Raw genomic sequence first — 27,468 nt, forward strand, 5'->3', positions numbered from 1 at the left:
ATATACATATATATATATATATATATATATATATATATATATATATATATATATATATATATATATATATATATATATATATATCCAGACATCACTTTTGGCCGCTACTGCATGTAGTCACACAATTAAAAGAAGGTTGACATTAAAAGAAATACAATAAATAAAGTTGTATTGTGATATTTAAAGTCTAAACTGTGAAATATAAAGTACCAAATGTGAGTCATCTAGTCCCACAATTACAATAAATAAAGTCACAATTACAAGAAAAGTCATATTGTAATTTGTCAAAATTGAAAGATGTGAATTTGAAAATATGAGAAACAAAGTTTTTTACGTTAATCTGGGGTGGTAAACACTGCGCTGCATACATTTGGCATACCGTTCATGTTGACATTACTGATAACATCCATTTACAGTATATTACAGTGATTACTGGTAGGATGTTTTATATTGTCTTACCCCAGTGTTTCTTAGTAAGCAAATAGACATTTAGCAGATGCTTTTATCAAATATGTCTCACAGTCAACATATTACAAAAAAAATGTATAGGCACATTTATGGAAATCAAACCAGTTAGCTACCGTTTGCCAGTCTGGTGACTGATGGAAGTCAAAATGTTTTGTACAGAGCATATATCTATGACCCTGCCTTGGATCATTTTACACACACTCAATAAAGCTGTGTCTTAAAATTGCATCCCTTGTGCGTTTAGAGGTCATAGCCCTGCACCCCCACCTTCTATATACACTCCATCAATGCACACACTGAATAACTAAACTTGCCCTGATTGATGCTCCTTTCCAACTCTGACCTTACATCCTCGGTTGTTACCTCAGGATATGCTTTCTTTTAAGTGTGATATTTGTGGGGCACAGTGACTAACAGCAGAGAAAACAGTAATAAATTGTGCATGTTGAACAGTATTAGGGCAGCACACAGCAAGATTCTACCTTGGAGTCGGGATCCATGTTGGCACAGAAATACTCTTCCTGCCAGGAGGGCCTGAAGCAGAGCAAGAGAGCACATCATTATGATAATGACCCATGATTAAATCCTGGGCTCATTTCACCAGACAAAAATAAATAGGAATACAAATTAAGTCTTGAGATGCTGAACATTTATTTTTCTGTTTGGAGTTCTACTGAAAGCACTTTTATTTATGCTCTAGAAAATCCTATTCAGACTGCAGGGAAATTTGTCCAGTAAACAAGAAACAGCTCCTATAATTATCACTCTCAGCTTTGTCCAGATGCTTGTGAACAAGTCAGAGCATTTTGAGCATACTTCCTCCCTGTAATAAACAATGGTCTTGGAGAGGAAAATTATATAGTATAGAGCTATAAACTAGAAAGTCCTTTATTGGGGTCTTTGAGTCGGTTGAAACAAAATAAAACAAATAAATTAAACCGATTAATAAACAATTTAACTAAATAATACATCAAGCTAAAATTACATCCAAAGGAATATTTAAAAAAAAAATTTAAATTGCAATCATTGGTGTCTGAACTTAACATGCCAGAGCGTGATTTTGCACTCTGTTGTGTTATGCCACCTCAAGGTTCTGACAATATATGTGAAGGTAATTACATTCACTGTAGCTATCAACAATTCCCTAACAACTTAGCAGCAGCCAAACTCAGCTTTCTGAACAAAGTCATTGGAAAGGTCAGTCAAAGACAAGCATGGCCCTTAAAGGGATAGCTCACCCAATAGTAATTAAAAAAAAGCTCTGAAGAGATTTGATCGTTTTATATGATAAAACAGATTTAATTTACGCTTACATATAATAATTGATCAGCTAACATAAACAGAAGCTCAAATGTGCTGCGTAACACGAGAATGAACCTCACTGGTTCTTGTGGAAGCTCAAACGTGCTGCGTAACACACGAGAATGAACCTCATTGGTTCTTGTGGAAGCTCAAATGTGCTGCGTAACACGAGAATGAACCTCATTGGTTCTTGTGGAAGCTCAAATGTGCTGCGTAACACGAGAATGAACCTCATTGGTTCTTGTGGAAGCTCAAACGTGATGCGTAACACGAGAATGAACCTCATTGGTTCTTGTGGAAGCTCAAATGTGCTGCGTAACACACGAGAATGAACCTCATTGGTTCTTGTGGAAGCTCAAATGTGCTGCGTAACACATGAGAATGAACCTCATTGGTTCTTGCTGAAGCTCAAACGTGCTGCGTAACACATGGGAATTAACCTCATTGGTTCTTGTGGAAGCTCAAACGTGCTGCGTAACACACCAGAATGAACCTCATTGGATCTTGTGGAAGCTCAAACGTGCTGCATAACACACGAGAATGAACCTCCTTGGTTCTTGTAAAAGCTCAAACGTGATGCGTAACACGAGAATGAACCTCATTGGTTCTTGTAGAAGCTCAAACGTGATGCGTAACAAGAGAATGAACCTCATTGGTTCTTGTGGAAGCTCAAATGTGCTGCGTAACACGAGAATGAACCTCATTGGTTCTTGCTGAAGTTCAACGTGGTGCGTAACACGAGAATGAACCTCATTGGTTCTTGTGGAAGCTCAAATGTGCTGCGTAACACGAGAATGAACCTCATTGGTTCTTGTAGAAGCTCAAACGTGATGCGTAACACGAGAATTAACCTCATTGGTTCTTGTGGAAGCTCAAACGTGCTGCGTAACACACGAGAATGAACCTCATTGGTTCTTGTGGAAGCTCAAACGTGCTGCGTAACACGAGAATGAACCTCATTGGTTCTTGTGGAAGCTCAAACGTGCTGCGTAACACGAGAATGAACCTCATTGGTTCTTGCGGAAGCTCAAATCTGCTGCGTAACACATAAAAATGAACCTCATTGGTTCTTGCTGAAGTTCAAACGTGCTGCGTAACACACGAGAATGAACCTCATTGGTTCTTGCTGAAGCTCAAACGTGCTGCGTAACACACGAGAATGAACCTCATTGGTTCTTGCTGAAGCTCAAACGTGCTGCGTAACACACGAGAATGAACCTCATCGGTTCTTGCTGAAGCTCAAACGTGCTGCGTAACACACGAGAATGAACCTCATTGGGTCTTGTGGAAGCTCAAATGTGCTGCGTAACACACGAGAATGAACCTCATTGGTTCTTGTGGAAGCTCAAACGTGCTGCGTATCACGAGAATGAACCTCATTGGTTCTTGCTGAAGCTCAAACGTGCTGCGTAACACGAGAATGAACCTCATTGGTTCTTGTGGAAGCTCAAATGTGCTGCGTAACACGAGAATGAACGTCATTGGTTCTTCCTGAAGCTCAAATCTGCTGCGTAACACGAGAATGAACCTCATTGGTTCTTGCTGAAGCTCAAACGTGATGCGTAACAAGAGAATGAACCTCATTTGTTCTTGTGGAAGCTCAAACGTGATGCGTAACACACGAGAATGAACCTCATTGGTTCTTGTGGAACCTCAAACGTGCTGCGTAACACACGAGAATGAACCTCATTGGTTCTTGCTGAAGCTCAAACATGATGCGTAACACGAGAATGAACCTCATTGGTTCTTGCGGAAGCTCAAACGTGCTGCGTATCACGAGAATGAACCTCATTGGTTCTTGTGGAAGCTCAAACATGATGCGTAACACGAGAATGAACCTCATTGGTTCTTGCGGAAGCTCAAACGTGCTGCGTATCACGAGAATGAACCTCATTGGTTCTTGTGGAACCTCAAACGTGCTGCGTAACACACGAGAATGAACCTCATTGGTTCTTGTGGAACCTCAAACATGCTGCGTAACACACGAGAATGAACCTCATTGGTTCTTGCTGAAGCTCAAACGTGATGCTTAACAAGAGAATGAACCTCATTGGTTCTTGTGGAAGCTCAAACATGATGCGTAACACGAGAATGAACCTCATTGGTTCTTGTGGAACCTCAAACGTGCTGCGTAACACACGAGAATGAACCTCATTGGTTCTTGTGGAACCTCAAACATGCTGCGTAACACACGAGAATGAACCTCATTGGTTCTTGCTGAAGCTCAAACGTGATGCTTAACAAGAGAATGAACCTCATTGGTTCTTGCTGAAGCTCAAACGTGATGCGTAACACATGAGAATGAACCTCATTGGTTCTTGCTGAAGCTCAAACGTGATGCGTAACACATGAGAATGAACCTCATTGGTTCTTGCTGAAGCTCAAATGTGCTGCGTAACACGAGAATGAACCTCATTGGTTCTTGCTGAAGCTCAAATGTGCTGCGTAACACAAGAATGAACCTCATTGGTTCTTGCTGAAGCTCAAACGTGATGCGTAACAAGAGAATGAACCTCATTTGTTCTTGCTGAAGCTCAAACGTGCTGCGTATCACGAGAATGAACCTCATTGGTTCTTGTGGAAGCTCAAACATGATGCGTAACACGAGAATGAACCTCATTGGTTCTTGTGGAAGCTCAAACGTGCTGCGTAACACACGAGAATGAACCTCATTGGTTCTTGTGGAACCTCAAACGTGCTGCGTAACACACGAGAATGAACCTCATTGGTTCTTGCTGAAGCTCAAATGTGCTGCGTAACACGAGAATGAACCTCATTGGTTCTTGCTGAAGCTCAAACGTGATGCTTAACAAGAAAATGAACCTCATTGGTTCTTACTGAAGCTCAAACGTGATGCGTAACACATGAGAATGAACCTCATTGGTTCTTGCTGAAGCTCAAACGTGATGCGTAACACATGAGAATGAACCTCATTGGTTCTTGCTGAAGCTCAAATGTGCTGCGTAACACGAGAATGAACCTCATTGGTTCTTGCTGAAGCTCAAATGTGCTGCGTAACACACGAGAATGAACCTCATTGGTTCTTGCTGAAGCTCAAACGTGATGCTTAACAAGAGAATGAACCTCATTGGTTCTTGTGGAAGCTCAAACATGATGCGTAACACGAGAATGAACCTCATTGGTTCTTGTGGAACCTCAAACGTGCTGCGTAACACACGAGAATGAACCTCATTGGTTCTTGTGGAACCTCAAACATGCTGCGTAACACACGAGAATGAACCTCATTGGTTCTTGCTGAAGCTCAAACGTGATGCTTAACAAGAGAATGAACCTCATTGGTTCTTGCTGAAGCTCAAACGTGATGCGTAACACATGAGAATGAACCTCATTGGTTCTTCCTGAAGCTCAAACGTGATGCGTAACACATGAGAATGAACCTCATTGGTTCTTGCTGAAGCTCAAATGTGCTGCGTAACACGAGAATGAACCTCATTGGTTCTTGCTGAAGCTCAAATGTGCTGCGTAACACAAGAATGAACCTCATTGGTTCTTGCTGAAGCTCAAACGTGATGCGTAACAAGAGAATGAACCTCATTTGTTCTTGCTGAAGCTCAAACGTGCTGCGTATCACGAGAATGAACCTCATTGGTTCTTGTGGAAGCTCAAACATGATGCGTAACACGAGAATGAACCTCATTGGTTCTTGTGGAAGCTCAAACGTGCTGCGTAACACACGAGAATGAACCTCATTGGTTCTTGTGGAACCTCAAACGTGCTGCGTAACACACGAGAATGAACCTCATTGGTTCTTGCTGAAGCTCAAACGTGATGCGTAACACGAGAATGAACCTCATTGGTTCTTGTGGAAGCTCAAACGTGCTGCGTAACACACGAGAATGAACCTCATTGGTTCTTGTGGAACCTCAAACGTGCTGCGTAACACACGAGAATGAACCTCATTGGTTCTTGCTGAAGCTCAAACGTGATGCGTAACACGAGAATGAACCTCATTGGTTCTTGTGGAAGCTCAAACGTGCTGCGTAACACGAGAATGAACCTCATTGGTTCTTGCGGAAGCTCAAACGTGCTGCGTAACACGAGAATTAACGTCATTGGTTCTTGCTGAAGCTCAAACGTGCTGCGTAACACGAGAATGAACCTCATTGGTTCTTGTTGAAGCTCAAATGTGCTGCGTAACACGAGAATGAACGTCATTGGTTCTTCCTGAAGCTCAAATCTGCTGCGTAACACGAGAATGAACCTCATTGGTTCTTGCTGAAGCTCAAACGTGATGCGTAACAAGAGAATGAACCTCATTTGTTCTTGTGGAAGCTCAAACGTGCTGCGTAACACACGAGAATGAACCTCATTGGTTCTTGTGGAACCTCAAACGTGCTGCGTAACACACGAGAATGAACCTCATTGGTTCTTGCTGAAGCTCAAACATGATGCGTAACACGAGAATGAACCTCATTGGTTCTTGCGGAAGCTCAAACGTGCTGCGTATCACGAGAATGAACCTCATTGGTTCTTGTGGAAGCTCAAACATGTTGCGTAACACGAGAATGAACCTCATTGGTTCTTGCGGAAGCTCAAACGTGCTGCGTATCACGAGAATGAACCTCATTGGTTCTTGTGGAACCTCAAACGTGCTGCGTAACACACGAGAATGAACCTCATTGGTTCTTGTGGAACCTCAAACATGCTGCGTAACACACGAGAATGAACCTCATTGGTTCTTGCTGAAGCTCAAACGTGATGCTTAACAAGAGAATGAACCTCATTGGTTCTTGTGGAAGCTCAAACATGATGCGTAACACGAGAATGAACCTCATTGGTTCTTGTGGAACCTCAAACGTGCTGCGTAACACACGAGAATGAACCTCATTGGTTCTTGTGGAACCTCAAACATGCTGCGTAACACACGAGAATGAACCTCATTGGTTCTTGCTGAAGCTCAAACGTGATGCTTAACAAGAGAATGAACCTCATTGGTTCTTGCTGAAGCTCAAACGTGATGCGTAACACATGAGAATGAACCTCATTGGTTCTTGCTGAAGCTCAAACGTGATGCGCAACACATGAGAATGAACCTCATTGGTTCTTGCTGAAGCTCAAATGTGCTGCGTAACACGAGAATGAACCTCATTGGTTCTTGCTGAAGCTCAAATGTGCTGCGTAACACAAGAATGAACCTCATTGGTTCTTGCTGAAGCTCAAACGTGATGCGTAACAAGAGAATGAACCTCATTTGTTCTTGCTGAAGCTCAAACGTGCTGCGTATCACGAGAATGAACCTCATTGGTTCTTGTGGAAGCTCAAACATGATGCGTAACACGAGAATGAACCTCATTGGTTCTTGTGGAAGCTCAAACGTGCTGCGTAACACACGAGAATGAACCTCATTGGTTCTTGTGGAACCTCAAACGTGCTGCGTAACACACGAGAATGAACCTCATTGGTTCTTGCTGAAGCTCAAATGTGCTGCGTAACACGAGAATGAACCTCATTGGTTCTTGCTGAAGCTCAAACGTGATGCTTAACAAGAGAATGAACCTCATTGGTTCTTGCTGAAGCTCAAACGTGATGCGTAACACATGAGAATGAACCTCATTGGTTCTTGCTGAAGCTCAAACGTGATGCGTAACACATGAGAATGAACCTCATTGGTTCTTGCTGAAGCTCAAATGTGCTGCGTAACACACGAGAATGAACCTCATTGGTTCTTGCTGAAGCTCAAATGTGCTGCGTAACACATGAGAATGAACCTCATTGGTTCTTGCTGAAGCTCAAATGTGCTGCGTAACACACGAGAATGAACCTCATTGGTTCTTGCTGAAGCTCAAACGTGATGCTTAACAAGAGAATGAACCTCATTGGTTCTTGTGGAAGCTCAAACATGATGCGTAACACGAGAATGAACCTCATTGGTTCTTGTGGAACCTCAAACGTGCTGCGTAACACACGAGAATGAACCTCATTGGTTCTTGTGGAACCTCAAACATGCTGCGTAACACACGAGAATGAACCTCATTGGTTCTTGCTGAAGCTCAAACGTGATGCTTAACAAGAGAATGAACCTCATTGGTTCTTGCTGAAGCTCAAACGTGATGCGTAACACATGAGAATGAACCTCATTGGTTCTTGCTGAAGCTCAAACGTGATGCGTAACACATGAGAATGAACCTCATTGGTTCTTGCTGAAGCTCAAATGTGCTGCTTAACACGAGAATGAACCTCATTGGTTCTTGCTGAAGCTCAAATGTGCTGCGTAACACAAGAATGAACCTCATTGGTTCTTGCTGAAGCTCAAACGTGATGCGTAACAAGAGAATGAACCTCATTTGTTCTTGCTGAAGCTCAAACGTGCTGCGTATCACGAGAATGAACCTCATTGGTTCTTGTGGAAGCTCAAACATGATGCGTAACACGAGAATGAACCTCATTGGTTCTTGTGGAAGCTCAAACGTGCTGCGTAACACACGAGAATGAACCTCATTGGTTCTTGTGGAACCTCAAACGTGCTGCGTAACACACGAGAATGAACCTCATTGGTTCTTGCTGAAGCTCAAATGTGCTGCGTAACACGAGAATGAACCTCATTGGTTCTTGCTGAAGCTCAAACGTGATGCTTAACAAGAGAATGAACCTCATTGGTTCTTGCTGAAGCTCAAACGTGATGCGTAACACATGAGAATAAACCTCATTGGTTCTTGCTGAAGCTCAAACGTGATGCGTAACACATGAGAATGAACCTCATTGGTTCTTGCTGAAGCTCAAACGTGATGCGTAACACACGAGAATGAACCTCATTGGTTCTTGCTGAAGCTCAAATGTGCTGCGTAACACACGAGAATGAACCTCATTGGTTCTCGCACGTCAATCGAACATGCTTGAGCTTCCGTTTACAACTGATGAGTGATTTGATGAATCTTTATATGTGAATAAAAGCCTAAATTCAATTTGTTCATCATATAATGCAATCATGTCTCTTCAGAAAATTTGGACAAAACCGTTCAATTCATATGGATTAATTTTACAATCTCTTTAAGAACTTTTTGAAGCGTCAAAGTGCTAGTTGTGTAGCTGTCAATGGAGGGACAGAAAGGTTTCAGATTTCTTCAACAAAAAAAAAAAATTGTGTTCTGAAGATGAATGAAAGTCTTATGGGGTTGGAGTAATTAATGACAGAATTTTAATTTTTGGGTGAACTATAAAGGAACGTTCCTGTTATATAAATGTGTGTACAGTATTTTGTTCTTCACTGGCAAAGACCATGCTTAGCACTGCAAAATGTGGAGAAAGTGTTTCAGTATTCCCCAGGAGAGTGCCCGCTTTTGTTCAAGCATTAGTGTGACTGGGGCCTCATGGCCTGATATCAGAGCGTTTGGAGGTTAGCCAAAGTTGAAGTCCATCCCACAGTTGAACAGGCCACACCTGACTGTCTGTCTAAAGCAGAGCCTCTTTCGTCCACTAGCAGCCAGCGGAGAAGACATCTGTTCACAGGACTCCAGGTGGGTAATACCACCTTCAGGTATGAACGTGTTTGTTCAATACAGGCTTCATTCGTGAGGTAAACAAATGGGGAAACAGAGAGGAAATTAGCTTTTTCATCTCCAGAGCACAAGAAGAAGAATTTGGCTTAATTTGTGTGTGTGTTTGGCTGCTAAGCTGTGCCAGAGTTTAATTTGCATCAAGAATACAAATTAACACAGTCCATGGGTAATGTGCTACTACACATTAAAACAATCCCAATAAATGAGTTGAAGACAAATGATTTTGTGGCTGCAGACACATTTTAAACTATTCAAAAAGCAGTAGTCCTAATAACTTTTATCAAATGTATGCACATAAATGATTGCACAGCGCTCTGGATTACTTGATTCACAAACATGACATGGTGTGATTAAAAAAAATGACTGATGAACTGTTTAACTGACCAGGGGAAAACGATATAGCTTAGACGTTTTTCTTTCATACTTTGGCTCAGATGTTTCTCCTAATTTCTTAGGAGACATAAAAATGGACACAAATGAGTCAATTAACATATAATAACATTAATTACTGGGGTGAACAGTGAAAAAAATTTAATAAAATAGTCATGTTGCTGTGTATTAAAAGTGGAATATTGTACAGTCAGCTAGTCCTTATCCTGGAACAACTTTCCAGTCAAACAAGCACTGGTATATTCTTAACCCTAAAATGATGGGGAAATAGCAGATAACAAGCCTGTTATCCTAATCCTAACGTTATTTTAACAAGGATGTTTCAAGAACATCCAAGAGCATCTCCAACTTGGTTAAATCATATTGAGCTTCATACACTTTGGTTCTCATGTTTTAATGCCTAGTTTCTGTAGCCGGTAGGGTTAGCAAGTGTGATCCCCTCACCTTTCGCTCAGAGATAGCAGGTTTTCAGTCAGTCTGCCTCTTGATTCCCGCCTGCCATCTACTGCGGTCTGAAGAAATCAAGAGTGGAGATGTGATGACCGACAGAAACATACAGAGCACACACACGCATAGATCAGAGTATCTCACCTTGATTTGGCTGGCAGTGATGCCGTTAATGGTGTTTTGTTCCTCCTCTGCGCTGTAGGAGGGATGCTGCCACTGTGTGGTGCCCGTGGGCACGTGCCAGTAATATGTGCCAGTGGTGTCACGTATAGTGCGCCATCCTGGAGGCAGATCCGAGTCCAGCTCCAGACTCTGATCATTCCAGATGTTATCTGCAAAGAGAATGGATTACCAGATTAATCCGTATCTGGAATAAAATGTTATAAACATTTCACATGCTAACTTGAGGGCAGCATGCAAAGATTCTTGTAAATGTGCCATGTTGCGATTCCCACCTAGTAACACAGAACCAGCAGCCCTCTCTCACACACACACACACACACTGAGATTCACTGAGGCAAACACGCCCTGAGATGAGGTCACTGGGCCCAGATCTACTCATGAGAGACAGACCAGGCTCTAATCTGGCCACATGACACAGCCTAAAATGAGGTCAAAACTAAAAGCAGCTCTGTAAAAAAAAAGGGCTGGACTAATATTCATTTCTATCATCTCTTACTCTATCGCCCTGTCCCTCTCATACTGTATGTATCTGTTATCGGATTTTATTATGAAATGCTTTTTATTGATTTTAATTAGATTTTTGTTAATCTACAGTAATTTATTATTAGGTTTACATGGAAACTGTGCATGCAGAACTCATCAAAAAAACACATTCTGTCATTTACAAAGGTGGGCACATTGCTTGCCATCTTTTATTTTGTTAAACAGTATTAAATAAAATTGTCAGGATCCTGCCCTGACAGTCTTGTCTGTTTTGTCCTTGTTTAGTGTTTCTTTGTTTGTCTTGTGCTTGAGCACATGGCTGTCTTTGTTTGTGTGTTCCTCTTGTCCTGCCTCCATGTTTCCCTTTACCACGCCCCCCTGTTTAGTCATTGTCTAGTCCTTGTTTCACTTATCGTGCTTACCTGATCCTCATGTGCTCTGGTCCCTTTATATTGTGCTACTTTCCCTCGTGTCCTTGCTGGTTCGTTGCGTTTGTGTGCGTTCGTTGTCTGGCTTAACTTGTCCTTATTGCTGTTGATCTTGCCAAGTTCTAGTTCTTAGCTTTGTTTTTCCCTAGCTTATTTTTAGGTTTTCTCTAGTTTTGATTGTGTTTCTCTCAAGTTTAGTGGTCTTTTATTTCTCTCTCTAGTTTTCTGCAAGGTTGCAGTTTTGTTTTTTTTATTTTTCTTTGTTTCTAGTTCCAGTCTTATTTCTAGTATTCATTTAGCTCCTCTTGTTTGTTTTTTAGTTTATTTTGCATTATATATTTATCTCTCTTTTGTTTTCTTTTTAGGTTTTTTTTACGGAGTTTGCATTTTTCCCAATTCTTAGTTTATTTTTGCTCTTGTTATCTCGTGTGTGTGGTGTGGGTTCCTGCCCTGTGTACTGAGTCTCCCTTGGTTGTCTCTTTATCCCTGGCAGTCAAGACTGGAGCTGATTCTGGAAGAGGACATCAAGTCTCAGGTTCCTGGTGTCCCTGTCTGGGTTTTCCCACCGTCACCCTGCCTGGTGTTGCCTCCCAAGCCATCCTCAAGTTCATGGTCTCCCTGGACTGGTCTCAGTGGTCATCCTCCCTGCCTGTCATCGTGGTGTCTGTCTCCTGCCCTGCTGTTTGAGCTCACACCTTGTCACTTCCTAGTTGTGCCCTGTCTAGAGTCTTGTTAATAAAGTCTTCGTTGTTCACTCTGCATCTGGGTCCTCAGTTTCAGAAACCCTGACAAAAATATTGTTAAAGCTGCTGTCCGTAACTTTTTTTGTGTGTTCAAGATTTACAAAAATTATATAATGAGACTGTATAACATGAATCCTTTTTCCAAACCGGGTTTTTGTCTTACCCTGAATCATTGGCACTTAAGTGTTAATATTGGGAAATGTTCTTCCGCAAGACGCATGCCGTTCTGTTTATTAACCGCTAGAGCGCAAAAAGTTATGGACTGCAGCTTTAAATAGTATTAAATCATTTGATTGTCTTCAGCTAACAATAAGTATCCGTTTTACCATGTTTAAATTCATTTCACAAAATACCACCAATTAAACACTTCTAACAAGAAATGACTTATTTTTAACAATAACCCCAGTTTTTCTACATTATAAGAGAGAGAGCAAGGAAGTGTAGGCTAATACATGCTGCTCTGCGGATGTCACATGTATGTTGGTTTAGTTCTAGTTCCTGTACCTGTTTTCCTTTGTTCCCATTTTCCCACCACTAATTTGTTTCTTTGGTTACTACTTGAGTTGCACACCTATTCCCTGTTCTGTTGATTATGTCCCTGTGTATTTAAGCGCATTGTTTATTCAGTTGTTTGTTCAGTGGTGTTTATGTGTATTTCCTGTGGTTTTTTTGTTGTTTTTTTGTTATATTAACCATCATTGTGCGACCTCTACAGGCACAGTATGTGACACCGGAAAAGAAGGAGAAAGTAAATAGGACAGAATGTAGTGCTGGTTTTCTACTCTTTATAGTTATAGCAGTGCTGTGCATTAGTGCATGGGGTTAATTTTTTTATATTTTTAAAAATATTTAACGCAATTAACCCAGCATCCGTTTTTTTGTCATCCTTTGGCAAGCGTTACATTATATGATCACATTCGTATTCATGCAAATGCTTCTCAATGTCCTGGCACGTACACAACTCACAGAAAGACGCATGCCAGAATCGAGTTCTCTTTTGCGCTTGAACGAACAATAACATACTGAATTATGCCAAAATGCCCATTTTGTCGAGTATTCTCATAAGAGCTGTCTTAAATGAGTTAAATAACGTCTTAGATGAACGGAAAGAGTTGTGAGAAAATGAGATGAGCATGGCAGCACATCAGTGTGGCGAGCAGCGAGGCTGAGGGACCGTGAGAGCGGGACGAGGACGCGGTCATTATGTTTGATGAGCGGCAGCTGCGTGCCGCATCGGCCTCAGTCTCACGGAGGAGTGACGGGAGTATAAAGGAGGAGCGACCAAGAGAGGACCAGGCCTGGATTTTAATTTGTGTTTTGTTTACGTTTTGCTATGTGTGTGCGCGGCAGTCGTCCGTGAGGGGCTGCCGCTTTTACTTTCATTTTGTGTTGAATTTTATTTTGATTAAAGTCTTTTAAATGTTCGCCGGTTCCCGCCTCCTTCTTCCCACACGAACTAACTTTACTACAGTCAGATTCGCATCAGTCATGTTCGGCAGCAGCAGATCTTAAAGTGACAGCAGCCTAAAAACCAGTTGCTGTGATGTCTGTCAATAATGTCAATCAAAGAACAAAGGTAACAGAGAAAATTGTTGCTTTAATAAGGATTCATCTCAATTTAATGTATAATTTATACAGTTAAGAATGTAAAGTGTTTGATAACTTTATTCAATTTCTGTATATTGAAGGCAACAGGTAAATATGATATTTATTATAATGGGTTTATGTGAAGATTGTTTTAAGTTAAACAACTTAAATTAAAATACATTTTTAAAAGCCTAATACATTTTGAAATTGATAGCTTTCAACAATACTGAAATGTTGAATGTCTAATATATATATATATTTTTTTTTTTTTTTTTTTTTTTTTTACTATTTCAGAGACATCAGTAGCAGTATTAGTATCAGTGATACTGGATTTCATTAAAAACTCCAATTAATCGCAAATAATTAGTCTGATTTTTTTTCTTCGATTGACAGCACTAATTAATAGTATTCTATGCATAATATTTTATTTATGCTTTATTTTAAATATCAAATATTCTCTTTAAAAATATTCATTTATTCACTTAGCCACTGTGGTTACCAGATATTCACTGTAAAAATAGGGTGAGAATGTTTTTATATTTTACTGTATCATTTACAACCATATAGTTCATTAACTGATATAATGTTAATATGTAAACTACTAAACTTGCTTTGATAACCACCATAAGTACCACCACAAGTAACTCTAAACCCCTTTTTTTTGTTGGTAAAATAAAAAGCCACATGAGTTCATCCCCTTAGTCCATAAACTGTGGCCAAAACTCAAATATAGATGTTGCACAGTGTCACACAAAGTGAAACCACCATCAAGTAACTAAAATAATGAAATAAATATTAACTAAAGAACATACATTATAATCAGATGTGATGCATCATGCAGGGATCTTTGTCCTTTGATTTTCACTGTAAATTATGAGGTGACTAATTTTTTTTTACTGACAAAACACATCAATTTAACAATATTTTACTGTAAAAGTATTTTCATATTGAATATTACATAGATTTAAACTGTAAATTAAATAGTCATCATCAACATAACATTTTACAGTACTGTAGAGTATTTAAGTATTTTAAGGTAACTTACAACCAATTGGCAGGTTTTAACTTTAGCATTTTCATATTCTTTTCTTGGTAAAATGACAACATTTTTACAGCGTTTGTGTGTGTCAAAGTCACCCTGTCACGTCTCCTGATGAGTTAGTGCCTCAGACAAAGGCATAGGGAGACTGACAGAACACCAAGCAGGAAAGAGCGGCTCTGTCTATTGAATTATATTTGCCTGAATTTATCTCTAGCCCGAGAGAATCATTTAGCACAATGCATCTGGAGAGCCCTGTCCACTCTCAAAAATAACACATGCAAGAGGCTGGAGGGGACGTTTGGGGAGAAAACAACACTGTAAACGTGTGTGTGTGTGGTCCTAGAACTGGGTCAGTGTAGTGACATGAGATTGCCTGTGCATGGGCATAAAGAGTTGCCTCTGACACAGAGTCTCATAGTGATTCACAAATGACATCTGCACATACATTTAAACTGTCAATCTGTCGAGGAAGCCATTGTGATTTATACACACGACACGGGTGAGAATAGATTTACACACACACATCAGTATGCATGTTTGTTTGTTTTAAATGATTTCTTGTGAGCTGTGCTCGAGAATCGATATTGGACCTTTTTCTGCCCACACCTTAACAGGTTTCAGCTATTATGTTGAACAGCTGATCTGTGAGCTCCCAGCATGCACTGCAACATGAATAAATTATGCGGATAGCGCTGCAGGCTTATTGTTTTGTTGTTTGCTGACTTCATTAATGCAGCTGTTGTTGTTTTTATCATTACAGTTAGTGTAATGATTTGTTTGTATTTGTGTAGTTATAATAAGAGCTTATCTTTTTACGATGTACAGTTATGGTTTTGACGCACATACAGTGTACATGTAAAAAAGGTTACATTTTAGAACCTTTGAAGTTCAAACATTGGTACTGTACACACTAGTGTCTTCCTTAACTTACAAAAATGTAATGTGTATAAAATACCTGCCTTTTTATTCTAAATAAACCAAAAATTACTGACTGCAAACAACTGAAGGGTAGTGTATATTTTCTGAGAGTGAGCACTATACAGTGAGTTATAAACAGGACTGCTAAGTGGAGAGTAGAGGAGCTGGTATTACTCAGCTTTGCTTTTGACAGATTTGAGAGCTTGAAGAGTCCTGTTAAAGCCAAAATAATCTTACAACACAAAGGACTGTGGGTTTAACCTCTAAACCAACACCTCAAATCTGCTTTAGTCCAATTAAACTTGTCGCAGTCTTGAGCCTTACTACATGGCCATTTTTAAACTTAAGCTGATTTGTCTAATGGCTTGGACTGTTCTGGGTTCGAACAGATTTTTACAAGTGAAATTCAAGCATACATATATATATCTCGACCATTATAATATTGTGTTGGTCCCCCTTTTGCTGCCAAAACATCCCTGACCCGTCGAGGCATGGATTCCACTAGACCCCAGAAGGTGGGCTGTGGTATCTGGCACCAAGATTTTAGCAGCAGATCCTTTAAGTCCTGTAAGGTGCGAGGTGGGGCCTCCATGGATCGGACATGTTTGTTCAGCACATCCCACAGATGCTCGATTGGATCGAGATCTGGGGAATTTGGAGGCCAAGTCAACACCTCAGACTCGTTGTTGTGCTCCTCAAACCATTCCTGAACCATTTTTGCTTTGTGGCAGCATTATCCTGCTGAAAGAGGCCACAATCACCAGAGAATACCGTTTCCATGAAAGGGTGTACATGGTCTGCAACAATGCTTAGGTAGGTGGTATGTGTCAAAGTAACATCCACGTGGATGGCAGGATGACAGCTTTCGGCAGTGGACAGGGGTCAGCATGGGCACCCTGACTGGTCTGCGGCTATACAGCCCCATACACAACAAACTGTGATGTATCACAAACTGTGATACAATCTACAACTCCTTCCTGAGATCGCTAAGACACCGGTGACTCTGCACTCTACCCGGCCGGGCGGAAGTGCACGCAGACGGCGGCGTGATCGTAAACAAAGGCGAGGGAGACGTGGAGGAACGCGTGCTAAGCTAACGCTTACTCCTCATCGGCTCTCTTTACCCAGCATTTTCCTTGCCAATGTACGGTCGCTAGTGAACAAAATGGAGGAGATTCGACTCAGCATCACACACAGTAAGAAACTTTTGAACTGTAACGTCCTAATATTCACGGAAACCTGGTTAAACAGCGGAATACCGGACACCGCTATCGAGCTAGCGGGACGCCACACACTCCGGGCGGATAGAACATTAGATGGCTCTGGGAAGAGCAGAGGGGGTGGATTGTGCATTTATATTAACAAAGCTTGGTGCACAAACTCTGCTATTGTTGGGAGTCATTGTTCAGCTAACCTGGAGTTTCTCATGGTTAAATGTAGACCGTTTTATCTACCGCGGGAGTTCACCTCCACTATTATCACAGCAGCTTATATTCCACCCGATGCTGATGCCAAGCTTGCTATGAAAGAACTTCACGCAGCCATCAGTAAACAACAGACTGATCACCCGGAAGCTGCGTTTATTGTTGCAGGTGACTTTAATCACTCAAACTTAAAGTCAGTGCTACCCAAGTTTCACCAGCATGTTTCCTGCCACACCAGAGGAAACAAAACCTTAGACCATGTCTACACAAACATGGCCGGAGCTTACGTTGCGACACCCCTCCCCCACCTGGGACAGTCAGACCACCTCTCTTTGTTTCTCAGACCCAAATATTCACCCCTCATCAACCGCGTGAAGCCATCAATGAAAACCATCAAGGTGTGGCCTGCGGGGGCAGACTCCACACTCCAGGAAAGGTTTCTAAACACAGACTGGAGTATGTTTGCTTCTCAAGCCACCAGTGGCGCTCACACGGACATTGACTCCTACACCTCCTCAGTATTGGATCATATCAATACCACCATCGACAGTGTTACAACCCAGAAACAGATCACCACATACCCAAATCAGAAGCCTTGGATGAACAGGGAAGTACGACTCCTGCTGAAGTCACGCAATACTGCCTTCAGATCAGGAGATGCACAAGCCTACAGCGCATCCAGGGCAAACCTGAAGAGGGGCATCAAAAAGGCCAAGCACTGCTACAAGCTTAAGATTGAGGGTCACTTTTCCAACTCTGACCCTCGACGCATGTGGCAGGGCATCCAGGCCATCAGTGACTACAAACCCCCCCACTCCACCCCCGCAGCCACTGATGTCAACTTCCTGAATGAGCTAAATTACTTTTATGCTCGTTTTGAAAGAGACAACAGAGAAACTGCCACCAAGCTCAAACCCTCAGCTGACCACCCACCAATCACACTCTCCACCACAGATGTTTGCAAGGCACTGAGCCGGATCAGCGCGCACAAGGCTGCTGGACCAGACAACATCCCTGGACGTGTGCTCAGGGCATGTGCGGAGCAGCTCGCTGGGGTTTTTACAGACATTTTCAACCTGTCTCTCGCCCAAGCAGCTGTACCATCATGCTTTAAACGCACTTCCATTGTGCCAGTGCCGAAACACTCCAGCCCGAGGTGCCCTAATGACTACCGCCCTGTAGCACTCACACCCATCATTATGAAGTGCTTTGAGCGGCTGGTCCTGGAACACCTAAAAGACTCTATACCATCCACATTGGACTCACACCAGTTTGCCTACCGCAGCAATAGGAGCACAGAGGATGCCGTTTCCATGGCACTGCACTCTGTGCTCACCCATCTGGACAGTAAAAACACTTATGCACGCATGCTGTTTGTTGACTTCAGCTCAGCATTCAACACTGTCATCCCATCCAAGTTAATTGCCAAACTTGGAGACCTGGGCATCAACACTTCAATGTGTAACTGGATTTTGGACTTCCTAACTGACAGACCCCAGAATGTTCGATCAGGATCCACCTGCTCCACATCCATCACACTCAACACTGGTGTACCACAGGGCTGTGTGCTAAGTCCGTTTCTCTACTCCCTCTTCACCTCCGACTGCAAGCCTGTGTATGGAACTAATTCCATCGTCAAGTTTGCGGACGACACTACGGTGATTGGTCTCATCAGCAACAACGATGAGACTGCCTACAGGGAAGAGATCCAGCACCTGGCCACATGGTGCGCTGATAATAACCTGCTCCTCAACACCACCAAAACGAAGGAGCTCATCGTGGACTTCAGGAAGGAGTCAAGAGGCACACACGACACCATCCACATCAATGGAATGGCTGTTGAGCGTGTCTCCAGTTTCAAGTTCCTGGGGATCCACATCTCGGCGGACATGTCGTGGACGACCAACACCTCCAGCCTGGTCAAGAAGGCTCACCAGCGCCTCTTCTTCCTGAGGACACTGAGGAAGAATCAGCTCTCCTCGGCCATCCTGGTGAACTTCTACCGCTGCGCAATAGAAAGCATCCTGACCAACTGTGTGGCAGTGTGGTATGGGAGCTGCTCTGTTGCGGAGCGCAAGGCACTGCAGCGGGTGGTGAAAACTGCCCAGCGCATCACAGGGACTCCACTGCCTGCCATCGAACACATCCAAAGGAAACGCTGCCTGCATCGAGCTCGCAGCATCCTCAAGGACTCCTCTCACCCAGCCCACAGACTGTTTTCTCTCCTGCCCTCCGGCAGGCGTTTCAGGATCCTCCGGACCAGGACCAGCAGACTAAAGAACAGTTTTTTCCCCAGAGCTGTCTCTTTATTGAACTCAAACCCCCGTTGATCCACTTCCCTCATAAACTGATAACTCTCCTACCTCACATCTGCCTTCACTTTGTTATTTGCACTACTGACTGTTTATTACAGTAACAACTGTTTACTTATGCATTCTGCACCACCATACCGTAACTGGATAATGCTCATCTGCACTGCCGACTGTATTTACAGTAACAATGTTTACATTTGCATTTTGCACCGTACTTCTAACTGGAATATGCAACCACTTTCCACTGCACTTTTACACTTTCTTTCGGATAGCTCTGTCCATAATTTATTGTACTAACTTAATCCACTGCTATATTCCTCATATTAGCCTAACATATTATTGTATACCTCTAACTGTAAAATTCTGTTCAAGTAATAACCGTCTGTATATTTATTCATAGTACATAGTCACCTGTAAATTCTGTTTATAGTAATAGCCATCTGTATATTTATTCATAGTACATATTCACCTGTAAATTCTGTTTATAGTAATAGCCATCTGTATATTTATTCACTGTATATATTCATCTGTAAATTCAGTTCTACTTATAGTAATAACCATCTCTCTACTTATACATATTTATATATATTCAGAACATTTTTATGTCCTGCACTTACGCAACCATTGTATATATCCTGCACTTGCTGCTATTGCACTTCTGGTTAGACCTAAACTGCATTTCGTTGCCTTGTACTTGTACTTGTGTAATGACAATAAAGTTGAATCTAATCTAATCTAATCTAATCTAATTCTGACACCTTTCTATCAGAACCAGCATTAACTTCTTGAGCAATTTGAGCTTCAGTTGCTCGTCTGTTTGATCGGACCACACGGGCCAGCCTTCGCTCCCCACATGCATCAATGAGCCTTGGCCACCCATGACCCTGTCGCTAGTTCACCACTGACCACTGATACTGACCACTGCAGACCCAGAACACCCCATAAGAGCTGCAGTTTTGGAGATGCTCTGACCCAGTCGTCTAGCCATCACAATTTTGACCTTGTCAAACTCGCTCAAATCCTTTCGCTTGCCCATTTTTCCTGCTTCTAACACATCAACTTTGAGGACAAACTGTTCACTTGCTGCCTAATATATCCCACCCACTAACCTAACAGGTGCTGTGATGAAGAGATGCTATCAACTTCACCTGTCACCTGTGTGAGCGTCTTTGTGAATGTGTGAACGGCCCTCCCCAGAGATCATCAATCATCTCCAGATCGAACTCCGCTCTTTTTCACAAACTGCCCCTCGCCTCCGCTCTTGACAGGCCACACTAATCGCACTGTGTTGCCATGACATTTTTAGTGTTTTGGGCTGGCTAGCTGCGCTGTCAGCTGGCTGAAATAAAACACATGAAGAAAAAGGAACGGCTGAAGGAAGAAGAAAGGCTATTCTCAGTCTAATTCTGGTCCCCATTCAGAGTGCACCTGAAATGATGTCTGCTCTGCTGACTGTCTGTGTTTGCAGCTGAAGGCAGTTTAAAAAAAAAAGTGCAGTGAGTGGATGCATGCTGAAACACAGATGCCTCATTGGTTATCACTTGTTTCAGGCTCAGGGGCCAGTAGATGAATATTGATGGATATTACAAGAAAATAGGTTGCTAATACACCACACGACTGTTATTCTGATGCCAATTTACACACATTATATACTGCCGACAGACAATATGCAAGTCTGTGGTTTCAAGACAAAGTGTGGGTTAACTTACTCTTAAGTAAAATACTCTTAAGGGTATTGGGGAGCAGCTACAGTGAGATACGGCCTCATTTCCTGTAATTGTGGTATCACAGTTTTTCGCACGTAGGTGGTGCCGCAGTTCCCATCACGCACCCACTAACAACTTCAAGGCTATGTCATGAGGATGAAGCGATAACAACAGATTGAATGCAGAAAACAACATGGGGGCTGGAGGGGTTTTATTGAAGAGGATGTTTGTGAATTATTGATGATCTCCTGAGAAAACCTGCACTGCCTGATCAGTCCCTATAGAAACCTACTATATAAGGATTATATTATAGGACTGCATCTCAGAGTTTAAAGCATGAGTAGATTTCCTGACAAGTTGTGCTTGATTGTGCACAATGCTAGTTTTGGATGGCTGCCAGGCCATTGCTGTACAGTCTGAATGGTTTCAAGCACATTGCTGTCATGTTATTTGGGTGTTCTGGGTGATTGCTAGGGTGTTGCAAAGTGGCTGCTTACAAAAATGGTCTTATTTCCCCTAGTATGCACAAAGTCTTAGAAAAGTAATAGCACCTCTCCTCAACAAGACATATGAGTTGGCATTGAACCTGTTTTAGCGATATTAACACTGACACCTGCTATTCAAGAACCACAAATTATTTAAATGAATCTGGAAAACTACTTGAATGGTTAACAGGACACGCTACTCAACAACCAGTCACATTTGAGAGTAACCACAAGCAACTAAGGAGTCTAAAAAAAGCCTGTCTGAATTGAGCATTTTACCAGAGAGCTCTCATGTGGCCAATCAGAACTGATCACCCCTGACTCCCATGAGCCACTGAAACAACTGTAATAAAAGGCACCATTACTGCACTGATTGCAATCAATAGATTTTTCGCCTTCCAATTCAACCACTTTCAAAGTAAAGGTGAAGTATGAGGTAAAGACCACAGAGATGGATGTACGATAAAGAAAGAGGGAGTGAACAGAAAAGTGTTTAACCTTATCCTTTGGTTTGGGTTGCTGTCACCCTGGGTTTTAACCATTTTCCACAGGCTTAAGATGCAACACATTTTTGGGGGGCAAAAAATGGTCCATTGTGCAATGTCAAATGTATAGCAATATATGAAGCACAGCTCACACAGCAGTCACTTTTAAAACCAAGCAGCTCTCTATTGGTCTTCATGGCGAATCCACGTGACCAACTGGAAATCTGCGTGGGGAAATGTTTCGCCCTAACATAAATATCCCAAATGCGTGGATTCCTGTTTAAATGACTTTTATTTTGCAATGGTACAACGGTAAAGTAACGCTCAGACTTGTTTCAGTTCAATGTTTGAATTTTTTGTTTTCTTTTGTTTTCTTCTTTTCAATTCCTGTTTCCTTTGTTCCCCACTTTCCCGCTCTTCATTTGTTACCATGGTTTAGTTGCACACCTGTTTCTAGTCTGCTTAGTTTTTTCCTGTGTATAGAGGCAATGCACTTCACATCACTGTCAGTTGGAGTGACTGCGGTTACGCCCATAGATATACATAATAAAGGCTAGATGTCTTACGCCGGAGTCTCTAACGTCATCACTGGCGGCCATCTTGTCACAGGCAAGCTTTCTGGCGGGCTCTGTGGTACCTGATGTAAGGTGAGTGATCTGCACGAACACAAATACTCTTATCTCGCTGAAATCTTGACGGATTTACAAATGGTTTGGTTTCTTACAAACCTTATTAACGTGGCTATAATTCTGGATGCTTGAATAAATTATGAATAATTATTCATAAGTATGTAGTGTCATAACAACATCTCTGACGTTTATAACAAACCAAACAGTTTGAAAATCGGTAGAAAACTGAGCAAGTTATGGTTATTTAAAAAGTACATGCACCATTAAAACACAACGTTACGAGTGAGTTAGCTGACTGTGACAAGATGGCCGCCAGGTGCGCGGATGAGACATCTAGCCTTCATTATTTATATCTATGTTTATGCCCACTGAGTGGCAAAAAGACTGAGAGGCAGCATTGGTTTACAGCATGAATGCCGTGAAAAACACACAAAACCAGGCCCAGCGCCATGGGGGGTCGGGGGATCTTGGCCGTAGCATATTATTAGCGAAAAAGAGTTGGCAAAAGATCCAGTGCATATCTGTGTTTATGTTTGCTGATTTCTTGAACGCAATGGCCAATCACAGGTGTTGAAGTTAGAAACCGCTCAAGTTTTTGTCCAGTGCTGAACTCTGCATGCGCGCAAATCCTCTCTAACAAATAAAATTCATTGTGTAGTCAGCTTCACTGATTAATATAACGTAACTTTGTGAGATTGCATTCAATGAATGAGTGACTGACAGCTTTTAGTGATTATTTGCTCTTGGTGCGCTGTCTAGGCGATATTTAAAAAAATTATAATAATAGTCCTATAATATATTCAGAATTTGAATACAACTTTTGTTTTTCATTCTTGACAAGCGGCCACATATACGCTTCAATACATAGGCCCATCCGCATATACATGCGGGATTCACTCTCGAAATTGTGATGACTGACAGTGATAAATATTTATGTATTTAGGTATCGAAATCAGGCTCATATTAATGTCAGGAAAACACAATTCCTGGCTGCATGTCAGTATCCATGGATCACTGGACCTTTGGTAAGTTGTAAGGAACACTATATCGAGTCTAACCTTTAGTTTAAACTGATAACCGTTTGTTTTACTCACATTTTCCCCTATTAACTTCAGTCATGCAGCAGCTCTTCTCCCACTCAGTCCCGGCTGAGGGGGTGTGTTCCATCGGGAAAGGGACGTCAATGCATACCCTCTATATATAGCCCTCATTTTGTTTGTTTTTCTGCCATGTGGTTAGCTCCTGTGATTTCTGCTATTTGGAGTATATTCTTAGTTTTTTTGGTTAGTAATAAAAGTGCTGCAATTAGATTGTGTGTGAAGTACACATTAGTGAAATTTTGTGGGCGATAAAGGTCAATTATCTCATTTTAATAGCAATGTGAAGCACAGCTCACACAAAAGTCACTTTCAAACCAAGCAGCTTTCTGTTGGTCAATGCGGTGAATCAATGTGGACAACTTCTTTTCTCCGCATGCGAAATTCCCGGCTGCATGGATTCCTACTGAAAGGACTGAATTTCATCCAAGAAAATGTATATTGTACCTTTAGCGTGGTTTGTGGTGCCAAACATATTCAGTGTGAATAAGCACAGTGTGTATTAGCATTAGCACTGTATTAGCAGTTGCATTGCTACACAAAAACAGCTGTTCAATAACAAGTTTTAAAAACCCAAGAGGCACTATTGAAAGAAAAAGGGGGACATTGTGTAAAGCATGAAAAGGACAAAGATCTAATATGTCCAGGTTTGAAATATGTCAGGACAAAAGAGAGAAAGAGAGAAGCAGAAAGAGGTAATTGTAGCTACATCTGGAAAAAAAAAATAATCCCAATGGCATTATGTCAGTGGTCAGATAATCCCAATTCATGTCCGTGTGAGGTCAGACCGGGCAGATTAAGACTAGATTAAGACTAGAGGTGGATCTAAAAATCCATCAAGGTCTTAATCCATGGGCCGTCAATAGATCAAGAAGCAAGACAGCATTTTACTTTACACGCTCTTATGAAGACATCCTCACATGGAGGAAGCATTTCAGTAACTGAAAGTACAACCAAATTGATTAAGCAAGGAAAATTTGCCTCTGATGCAATCGATTCCTGTACATCTACAGGAGCTCCTGCCATCAGCGTTCACTCAGCACCATTCAGCATTAGTGTCCATGCCTTTGCTTTAGGAGAAGCTATTCCATCATTCACTGTCTCTCGGACAGAGACAGACAAACACATTCTGTCTCACACACACACCTCCTCTCGCGTGTGTTTAACATAAGTTATTTTAAGAGTGATGACGTAGGTATACACGGCGAGGACAGTTTCTGCCTTTGTACAGATCCTACTTGACGCATAACGTGTCCTTTTTATTACAAACACAAGGTTTTAGGTTAAAATTTATATGAATGTATAAGACAAAGCCTTTTTCCCTTCAGCAGTTCATTTTAAATGGTCCTGTGGCTTGACATTATTACTATTTTGTTGTTGTTTTGATTTGACAAATATTCCATGTAGTCTCTGAATAAAGCATTTTTAGATTGACATTGTCAGTAACATTTGTATCAATATAATTAACCAAAAAATATTTTGTATATTAATATAAGTGTTTTAGATGGAGTTTTTAGCATGTCACACCACATGATGTCAACTTTCTGAAAAGTTTTCATCTTAAGCCACTATTCTGTCAACAGAATATGAATGCTAAATCATGTAACGTGATGGTTTACTGGTCAACAAGCATCTAAGATCCCGTCGATATTATTTTCTGAAAGCAAAACTCAACATATCAGCCTATTATCACTTCATCATCTGGGAAGTTTCATTCGAACACTTTTGGAAGCAACTTTTAGCATCACAGCTCACTATAGGTACTGTAACGCAGATGAAGAATTTTCAGTTGGAGCTCTTTGTATAAATCATTAGAAATTGATTGCACGCCAAAAGTGTAACAATATCAAGCTTCTAACACATAAACTCATGAAGGGGAGGAGTTTACTGGTATATAATTTAGTGTGGGAAAATGATGCTGCTAATTTTCCAGCAGATGCATAATCACAACAAAGCCGCACAGGTGACATTTTTCCATGGCCCTCAACAATATCAACAGGCAAACCTCTCGATTTCAACTTTTTTAGATTGTGTTGGTCCCGAGTGTGCAAATCAATCGAAGCAAAACTCCTTGTAATTAATTCAAGGAGTCCGTCTGAAAACGGGGTCTCTAAACAGTCGGGTGGGTCTAGTATGACACAGCACCTGTAGTTAAAGTCCATGAGTGAGCAGCGGAGCGTGTGAACAGCAGACAATGTCTGCGGATGAAGAGAAACTCTTCCGCTCACTTCGACACCTAAGCAGTAGAGAGTGCACTAAGCAGAGAGAGGTGAAAAAGAACAAAGAGGAGGGGAAAGTGCAGATGCATCCGTGTACCTACCGTCATAGTTGACGATGATGATGGCGAGCATGTAATCCTTGCCCAGCATGGTGTCTTCCCGAAAGTCCCCTGAGGTTAGTTCAGACACATAGTTCAGATTCCAGTTCAAAGCGTCCCAACACCACCAACAAACTCTGCGGCACACACTCACACACAGCCTGGGTGACCACTGCACTCGCTCACATGCCAAAAGGATTAAAACCCGCACTCCTCTTTTCCTCTCTCCGTCTTTCCCCTGTTTTATCTTCCCCTCAGGTAATTTCACTGCTGTCTAATCAGCCTCATCTTTGTCTCTGCCTAATGCTTGTGAGATCTCTCTGTTCTGTTCTCTTCCCTATTCTCAGTCGTTTCGTCAAGCTGAGAGTGATGCTGTTTGTGAGATTGCTTCTCTCTCTCTCTCTCTCTCTCTCTCTCTGTCAGTGTGTGTGTGTCTCTGTGGATTCTGTAATTCAGTAATGCCTGCAGCTAGCCCCCCTCCTTCACCCCCCACCCTCTCTCGCTGGCTCTATTTGCCCCCCTGAGCTCATATGGTGGTGCCTTAAGGATGGCTGAACATAGCAGATACAATAATGCAGGAGTAACGTTAAATATTTTAAACAGAGAAGATACATACAGCAATATAGGCTATATGCAGCAAAAAAATCAAACAGGGCACAAACTGTGACGTGTTCCTGAGAAGAATTAGTGTCTCCAATCTGTTCCACTCACTGAGGCAGAGAATCACCATCTGTAATGTTACGAATAAAACACATTCTCATTTTCAGTAAACATTTCAAACTTTCAGTACATTTAAAAGCACTTTATTGTATTGTTACAGTTTATGTTATTATGTTATGCGAGGAATTATATATCATTTGTAACGAAACAGATTCATTCGACTTCATAAAACGTTTCTGGGAAATGTCTTAGCAAGCTAATGTTACTAAATAACGAGGCGTGTGTTATATACACAATAAACATATGACTCATGCCGTCGCACATGCAATATTCGTTGGGAAATATTTGTGGTGCGTAAAGAGCTGTGGGAGAGTAAAGGTTTGTGGTTTGCGTTTTGTTGGTCCACCTTAATTCCTTTCGTCATGAATTCAAGCGAAGTCCGTCATCGTCCAGCCTCCGTTTGCATCATCCCTCTGGTTGCCGTGGCAACGACTTCTCTGTCGCGAGCGTCTGTCTCTGCTTCTGCAGTCACAAATGGAGATGGGCTCGCCCGTTTATAATCAGTGGAATAGGCTGCTGTAACGATACCATAATGCCATAATTATATTTTATGGATATCGTTGCCCTATGTCTAAGCCACAGTTGGTGTACGCTATAAAATCGGTTACATTGTTGTTGAAATATGAAAATAATCTCATACATTCAGAAAATCGAGCATAAACGGTTCAGGTTTTAGTTCTGTTGTGAATAGCTATGAAATGCGTTTAAATGCACTTGTAGGCTAGTGTACTTCATATCTTAAAGGGATAGTTCATCCAAAATTAATATTTCGTCGTCGTCATTTA

The 27,468-nt window shown here is 41.6% G+C and overlaps 1 protein-coding gene across 2 annotated transcripts in view; it reads right to left on the bottom strand.

Moving 5' to 3' along the window:
* The window catches only part of apbb3 (amyloid beta (A4) precursor protein-binding, family B, member 3), a 38,204-nt gene extending 11,781 nt beyond the window's left edge, over positions 1-26,423 (bottom strand). Inside the window, exons 1-4 of one of the 2 annotated variants that reach the window (XM_079835276.1) lie at positions 25,967-26,423; positions 10,269-10,456; positions 10,122-10,189; positions 951-1,002 (exon numbers count right to left, since the gene is read on the bottom strand). In XM_079835276.1, coding sequence (XP_079691402.1) covers positions 951-1,002; positions 10,122-10,189; positions 10,269-10,456; positions 25,967-26,015 — 357 coding nt within the window. In that variant the 5' untranslated portion in view covers positions 26,016-26,423. Of the gene's footprint in view, positions 1-950; positions 1,003-9,168; positions 9,303-10,121; positions 10,190-10,268; positions 10,457-25,966 lie in introns of those variants that run through there. The other variant, XM_079835277.1, reaches the window with a different exon arrangement.
* Positions 26,424-27,468: the final 1,045 nt, after the last annotated feature.

The sequence above is a fragment of the Gobio gobio genome (assembly GCF_949357685.1).
Source record: "Gobio gobio genome assembly, chromosome: 14".
Lineage (NCBI taxonomy): Eukaryota > Metazoa > Chordata > Actinopteri > Cypriniformes > Gobionidae > Gobio > Gobio gobio.